Here is an 8063-nt window from a genome sequence, read left to right as displayed (position 1 = left end):
TCTTTTACTCTGTGTTTGTATCAATTGTGCAAACAATTTCATCTACATTTGTGGCTCCAGCAGAAGACTGGCAACATCTTGGTGCATGTTTTGTACCACACAAACCAAAAATATTTAGTAGAATTAAATTCCAGATGTGGCACTGTTCTTAGTGCTGCCTAAGCTCTGACATCTGCACATTACATGTGTTTATCTCATGGATAGAACAAGACAATGTGACTTATTTGTCCTTTATTACAGAATTCAGTAAGTGAATTACCTCTCTATAAACAAGTACGTGTGGGCAATGAACAGCTTGGATCAACTTCAGTGGCTGTTGATTAGTATTTGTATTTTTCACGAGGGGGCCATGGCTGTGGGTGGCTGCAGATGGCAAGAGCTGCGGTGCAGGATGTGCCCGATGAGGCAATGCCATTGCGACAGCGACACACTGCAGAGCCACCACCTCAGGGACAGCCCACAGGTTGGGCAAGGCTGGCTTCCCCTCACCGGGACACTGCAGAGCCACCAGGGCAAGGCTGGCTTCCCCTCACCGGGACATTGCAGAGTCACCAGGGCAAGGCTGGCTTTCCCCTCACTGGGACATTGCAGAGCGACCACCTCAGGGACAGCCCACAGCTTGGGCAAGGCTGGCTTCCCCCCTCACCGGGAGCCATTCCTGAGTATTTCCGGTCTCAGACATTTAACCCAGCGCTCCTGGGAGAAGCGGAGCCCTTCCAGACATCAGCGACCCAAAAGAACTGCGTGCAGTCAGCTCTCAGGAGCATGGCAGAAGAGCAGAACTGGCCTAAAGCTGAGATTGAAGCATCAATAAGCAGAACAGATATTAAGGAAAACCTCCTGAGTGTCGGGGTGGCCGGGCATTGGACTAGCTGCCCCAGGAGGCGGTGGAGTCACCAGCTCTGGAGGGGTTTCAGAGGGGCCGGGATGCGGCGCTGGGTGATGTGGTTTAGGGGTTACGGTGGCGGTGCTGCTGGAGGGTCTGGACGGTCTAACAGGTCTCCCAGCCCTGCTGGTTCCATGACGGTGTGATTTCAGCGCTCCGTGACCGAACAGTTCCATCCCTGCCATTCCACCGTTCCCCGCTCCTGTGACGCCGCCCTCAGCCCCTGCACGCGCCCCGCGCCTTCCCGCCGTGCGCGTGCGCGGCCGCCTCACGAGGGGCGGCGCCATCGCCACGTCCGCGGAGGGGGCCAAGATGGCGGCGGCCGGTGGCGAGCGGCGGGGCTCGGTGGGCCGCGCCCTGTGCTTGCTGCTGCTCTGCGGCTGGGCCCTGGCAGTCCGCGGGCAGGAATCCCCCGGTGAGCTCCGCGGGGCCGGGCGGGGGCGCTGGCTGCGGGCTGTGGGCGTAGCGCGGTCGCTCCGCCGGTCTCTCACACCGGTATCTCGGGTTGGGCCTGGAGCGCTGTGCGGCCTCGGCCGGCGCGGGTCGTGCCTTGAGGTGACCGGGGCTGGGCCTGATCTCTGGTGTGTTCGGGCTGGGCTGGGGGCAGCGGGCGCTGGGCTGTGCACAGGAGAAGGGCAGCGCCCCGCGGGGGGCGGGAGGCCGCCGCCAGCCAGGTGTGCCGCGCTTTTGTTGCTGTGAAGAGCAGTTTGGCTGATCATTCATCAGACTTGGGATTCTTTCTCTGAATACTCTGGCTGCGTGTCTGGTTTTAGTCTTCCCTCCCCTAGAAATTAAGCTTATGTTATTCTGCAAATTGACTACAAGTTAAGTGTTTTCTTTCTGCCTCTTCAAACTACAAACGGCTGTAACCAAAGGCTGGTAAGAAACGTGTGATTCAGGGACAGTGGGTTTCTCTTTGTTTTGGATGGAGTACTGGCTGGGTAGTGAAGAGAAAGGAATTAGAGAAGGAAAAAAAAGGAACTGTTTGATCCATCAGTTCCGTCCCTGCTTGTCAGTCAGTATCTCCACACCAGCTGTACTTGTGTTGCCCCCGCTTTAATGGGTAGGCAGTAAGAATATGGGACAGAAATCTGTAGGAAATGGAGAGTTTTTAACTTCAGGGGTCATGAAACAATTTGCTTTCTGAAAGCAGTTTTCCTGGAAGTGAGTTTTAACCGTGGTGTGTTTTTTATTTGCAGTGTTTGTGTTGCTAATTCTGTCTCCGTGATTGAACATTAGTATCTGTTTCTGAAGCTGAGGCATCTCTGGATCTAAAATCATCTGACAGTGTTGTGTAATTGTAAACAGTGCAACCATGGTTTATAATGCCAAATAGTTTTGGGTAAATACCATAAATCAGTTGTGGTTTAGCTGCTAAACTTCCAGCTGCTATTAAAACAAAAACCCAGGCATATTTTAGGAATAATAGGAAATTGCTCTTTCTCAGTCTGAAGGTGCAGCAATAGGCAGGGGGACTCCCTTGCATTTAAGCATATATCCTTCTAAAACTTGATTGTTAAAATTAATTCAAGAAGAATTTGAAGTGTAAGGCCAGATGCAATATAGTTTTATAGGCAAAATATGCTTGTTTGTATTTCAGACAGTTTAGCTATTACTCTCTGATAGTTTTTGTCTGGGGAGGGTAGCAGTAAGGTTGACCTCACAATATGCCAGCTAGCTGTAAATATGAAATTATCTTGCAACTGCCTTTCTTCATATTTATCTCTGCATATGCAACCAGCTGGCTTAAACCTGGGGAGAGATCAAAATTCTCTAGACTTGTCCTGGATAAGAGCTGAACAAGTTAATGTTGATATGATAATTCAGATGAGTAGATTTTTCAGCAACAAAAAGTATGTTAGATGTGACATGGTTGACTTTGAATTTCAGCAGAGAGACACCGTGGTGTCTGCTTCACGTGGGCTGAGTTGAGTCTTCTGTGTTTTACAGTTGGGTTAAAGAGTAATTCATACTGCAGAAGTGTGCCATGTAAACAAGAGCTCTGTTGTAACTGAACCTCAGCAAATATACAAGTCCCATGAATAACATGATTCAGTGTCCCCTCTGTAATATTTCACTTACAAGTAACCTGACATGAGCAGTTGCTTGAATGCTTCATTTCTAGAGTCTGTAACTTCCTCATGAGCCTTGAAAATGTTTAATGAAAAGATTGTTGCTTTTGTAAAATGAAAAATCAGTTTGGCATGCCAAAATAAAAGGCAAGTATGGTTTCCCATTTTAAGTGAAAATGCAGGCTGAAAGTCTAAAATCTGTTCTACATTTTTAAGGTGCCTCTGGATTTGAATCTGGTAGTGATGTGCTGCAAACATGAATAGTTTGCTCATTTTTAGGCTTAAAAAATTGCCTATTAAACTCTCTGCATCTTTTTTTTTTTAACTGTCCTTTGGATAAAGAAAGGGACAGTGGGCTCTGTATCTGGATTTAATGCTCACCTTGTTTTTTATGTAGTTCTGCAAAGCCCTCCCAGCATTGGAGAGATTGTGAATTTGCCCCAGGGTGCATTTTTACTGTGCTATTTCTGACTTAATTCATTACAATAATTGCTGCCAACAAAAGGCTTTCCTCCAGGAGCATGGGCAGTGTTTGTTTTTAACTCGTGGTTCATTTGAGTTATGGAAGGTTGGAAATCTGTTTCTGTCTACAAATTCAATAAAAATCAGTGCCTGCTCTCTTGTGTCCTGACTAAACGGGACTTCACAGCATCTTCCCATTCTTTGTTGGTAAAACATGCAATGGTGAAAGATGAAAAACTTAACTGCAGGGAAAGCTGTCCTGAGGACATCCTCCTTTGTAGATCTCAGCTCATTCAGTGGGAGGAAGAATTTGATGATGGAGAAAATGCTAATCCTGTATGAGTCTGCAAGATGTCATGGATCCACAGAGGGAAGGATGACATCTCTTTGAAGTTCTTATGTCTGGAAAACAGGCGTGCTGAGTTTTTCAGGGACGCTTTGCCACACTAATCTGGAAGGCATGTGCTTCCAAACTTTAGTTCCTGTCCCACTCAAGACTTTTCTTTGGAAGTTGCCAAAGTGCAGTAGTATGTATTTCTGTATTTGAATGCTAAAAAGTTTCCAGTGTGCCAGATGCTGTGTTCTTCATATGATTTCTTGTCTATGAAGGAAATTTGTGGCAAATTTCTGTCAGAGAAGTCAGTGCCTTGTGCATAGTACTGATTGTTTCTCATCCTTTTCTCAGGTTCTGTGCAAGAGGAAATTCTTACAAGAAATATTTCTTCTGCAAGTGAGAATGAAACATTGAGTAGATCCCAAAATTTGACAGACAGCTTGCAGAGTTTAAGCTCAGCAAGAAAGGAGGCCAAAATCAATTCGGTGACTGCAGGAAAGCCACCTACAGCAAACGGTGACTCTTTGTCACCCGTTGTCCCTGCTAGTCCAGTATCACAGGTGGATGTTGATGCTTCTGAAGATACTAAAATTGAGGAGGAAGATCTTCTAACAGATTTGAAAGACACGCTAAATAGTTCCCCACCCATCATCAAAGAAACTATGGAGTCAGATGGAGATGACTATGCTTATGAAATGACACCAAATTCCAGATACAATCCAGACCTTCTAGAGATTTCAGAAGATGACAACTCTGACACTATCAGTAATTACAATGAGGAGATCAAGACCCTTGATGAGAAGATAAAAGCTGTTTCTGTCTCAGGGTTGGATGAAGAAGAAGACAGCCATTTCTTTTTTCATCTGGTTGTAGTTGCCTTCTTAGTAGCTGTTGTTTATGTCACCTATCACAATAAGAGGAAGGTAGGTGTGCTCTGAAAGTTTGAGAGAAACAGCTGGAGTGTTTAAAATAAAGTTGCGTTCCCTTGTACACTTGTTTTTAAGAGGAACTTAGCTTTTTGAAGAATGTAATCTTTGACCACTTAGTCTTGTGATGATACAAATATGCAGATCATTAGTTTGATTTTTATCTGCACAATGAAAAGGAACTTGAATCAAATATTTACAATAAGAAAATGAGTTAATTGGTAACATCAGTAATCAATCAGTACAGTAATGGACACTGGCAGTGCACAACATGAATTCTATAAAGGAGACCTGAACCAAGTCAAGTGGGGGTGAACGATTAACTAATTTTTTTTCTGCACAGGAAAACAAGAAATTAAGGGAGGTTTAACTGCAAATGGTGTGGGAATGTTCTTGTTATGATTGTGATAATATTTTTAATAGTCACTTTAATATGATCTTTATATCATAGACATTCTGAGAGTGTAACTAAAAACTTTTAGAAAGCTACTGAGTTACTATTTTTAGGTGAATGTTTCTTCAGTACAAGCTAATTCTCTGTGTCTCAAAAATAGTCTGATTGTTATTATTCCAAAATACAGTGCTAGCATTAAAAATTAACTTCAGCCCAACCAGACACTACAGAAATGCATGCACAAATTTGCATTAAACCACAGATTCCTTTTTTAGATATGAGGAAAGTTTAGTGTTTATCTTTGGGGGAGAACACTGATCTGGGTGAGGATTTGCAGAACTCTGAAAAAAAGCAGCTAAAAACCCAAAACCTTCTTTACTGTGCAATGGCCTATCTGTAAAGTGCGTTGCCAACTCTTTATAGGGGAAGATGTTGAAGGCTGTTGCATTTTGAAAATTTATCTGAGAGCAGTTCAAATAAGTGATTAGAAAATGTATTGTCTTTGCTGCAGTAAAGCCCCTGCCAGCATGGGGGGTAAAACCACGGTGTCAGTACCACTGTGAAGCTCTCTGTCAAGCCCAGAATGTTTCTGCACAGCATCTCTAAGTTCTCCTGTTTTCCTTTCAGATCTTCTTACTGGTGCAGAGCCGAAGATGGAGGGACGGCATGTGCTCCAGGACAGTGGAATATCATCGTTTAGATCAGAACGTTAACGAAGCAATGCCTTCCCTGAAAATAACCAATGACTACGTGTTCTGAAAGCACTGTGACTTGAGTTTGCTGAACTTATCACTCTTTGCCTGCCCAGTCATGTATTGATATTCAGGTATTCTAAATAAGCTGCTTGTACAGAAATAAGATGTACTCTCTTTGACCTGGATGTTTTGGAGATTAAATCTCATGGAAGATCAAGGGCATGATCCGTCTGTTTGCTACTTTGGTCGGGTTTTGTATCAACTATGAAGATAGAGAATTTAATAAATTAGTGCTCTTTCCATTCATTAAGCATCATTCCCTTCTGTCTGGAGCAGTCTTAATAGTCATACTACAAAAAAATAAGCATAAAATATTTTAGGTCTAATAAATTAATGACTTTGGCATCACTAAATCAAATTAATGATCTCTTTGCTAATCACTTACATGGCTCATAAATTCCACTATATTGCAAACTTAAAAGATAATTACTTTTTTCTGTGCTTAAATTCTGATGCTGCAAGTCTTTCATTTAGTTGTTTCTGATTCTATTTTCTTGTTGCATAATTTGATCCTATTTTGGCAAAATAGCTAGAATTGCAATTTAATAATTTATGTATGTGTTCATGCTGTAAATAATTTTATAACAATTATGTATAACCCATTTTATTTCAGAAGTTCTGTACTATATATTTCCTAAAATGTTTAAGGTGTTTGTGAAGGTATGCAGCTTCTTGACTCTCCTTTTTTTTTCTCTGATGCTATTTATGACTTCATTGTCTTTGTAATTAATGAGTGGAAAACAAGCCTTGTTGAATAATTTTACTAAAATGTAGATGGCTGACAGGCTTTCAATACATCAAAGCTTTCTGTTGAATTTTAAGACAGTTGGGAAATGGCTATGTGATTTGTTATATTATAAATGGGAGAAACTGTAAGAATAATTTATTTGGTTCTTTTTCTGACCCAGGTAACAGACAGGTGAAAGTAAGTGCCAGTCTGTGGACAGTGCACTCTCAATTTCGACAAACGTTTATGCATTAGTGTAAATCAAGTTACTGCTACAGTAGTTTTTTTGGGTTGGTTTTTTTAAAATTTTGTCTTTTGTACTTCCATTATTTATGTTTTCATGAGTTGTAAAATATAAAATTTTAGTTTTCTGTACATTCTGTTTGTGATTTAGTTTTCAGACTGATATGTTTGTAAATAATGGTGAATCAGAACCCCATAGGTAATAACTTGGTATTCAAGTAGTTATGTAACATTTGGAAACAAATCAATTTCACGCCTGTTGGCATGAGGAGTCTGAAGGCATGATACTGTTTTAGGAATGAAATGCTAAAATTCTATATCCTACTGTTAAATGCATTCTTTTCATAACCACAGGAAGTAAAGCACAAACAAAATATCCCAAAACTCTTTTCTTGCAGTAATTTTTATTGTATTTGGACTTGTATCACTTAATATTTTGAATAAGGTTTTTAAAATAAATGACAATAATAAGCCTGTGTTTCTTACCTTAACTATTTCACTGCTTTTATACAGTAGCTTACCATAAAGAACTTGCTTATGCTTGGAATTGGAAACCATTTCAAAACCATTTTCTCTGTTGCCCATACTGGCTGTATGAAGATTTGTTATGTGCATCTGTTAAATGCTGTGTAGGGCAGGTAGCAAGGCTTAAATTAAATATTTTAAGCTGTGGGAATTAATACATTCTTTAACAAGATTTGTTTAGCTTAAGTTATTTAGTCTGTGAATCTTGTGGAAGATATTTGAAATTCTTACCTGAACATACTTACTTTGAAGTGTAACATTGCTGTGGTCAAGATCTAAAGGGAAAGGTTACTTCTCAAAGCTCCTTTAGGGTGTTTAAATATGAGAATTTGAGAAGGCGGCTAATGCTTTTGCACCCAAGAAATCTAGTAACTTTGTTCTTAAAAAAAGTTACTGATTATAACATGTAGTGATTTTGACAGTAGAAAATAGTACATTCACCCTGGGCAGAAGCTTGTGTTCCTTTCAGCTTGGTCCCACAGGACCCTCAGTGAGCAACCTGCCTGTGCAGGAGTACAGTGATACCCACGTGAGAAGTTTCATTTTCTCTTCAACCCACCCAGTGAATTAGGCCAAAGAGACAAATGTTACATTTTCAGCCACTTCCCTCACTATAATAGCTACAATACTGTTAAAAATTACAGACAATTAATATCAGTCTAAATTATTAGAAATAAGGCACTTTGTGTTACTTTCTGGAGTTCGTAGATATGAACTTCATCCATGTTGGCTGTCTTCC

General features: G+C 41.4%; 1 protein-coding gene across 1 annotated transcript; it reads left to right on the top strand.

Annotated features, from left to right (window-relative positions):
- The first annotated feature begins 1166 nt into the window (after positions 1–1166).
- On the top strand, positions 1167–7285 carry C13H5orf15 (chromosome 13 C5orf15 homolog). The gene is made up of 3 exons (XM_030957746.1): positions 1167–1301; positions 4106–4677; positions 5702–7285. Exons 1-3 carry the CDS (start codon positions 1199–1201, stop codon positions 5831–5833), a joined length of 807 nt encoding a protein of 268 aa, XP_030813606.1. The 5' UTR covers positions 1167–1198; the 3' UTR covers positions 5834–7285.
- The last annotated feature ends 778 nt before the right edge of the window (positions 7286–8063 follow it).

This window comes from Camarhynchus parvulus, chromosome 13, assembly GCF_901933205.1.
Source record: "Camarhynchus parvulus chromosome 13, STF_HiC, whole genome shotgun sequence".
NCBI lineage: Eukaryota > Metazoa > Chordata > Aves > Passeriformes > Thraupidae > Camarhynchus > Camarhynchus parvulus.
This window is presented reverse-complemented; position numbering and strand designations above follow the sequence as displayed.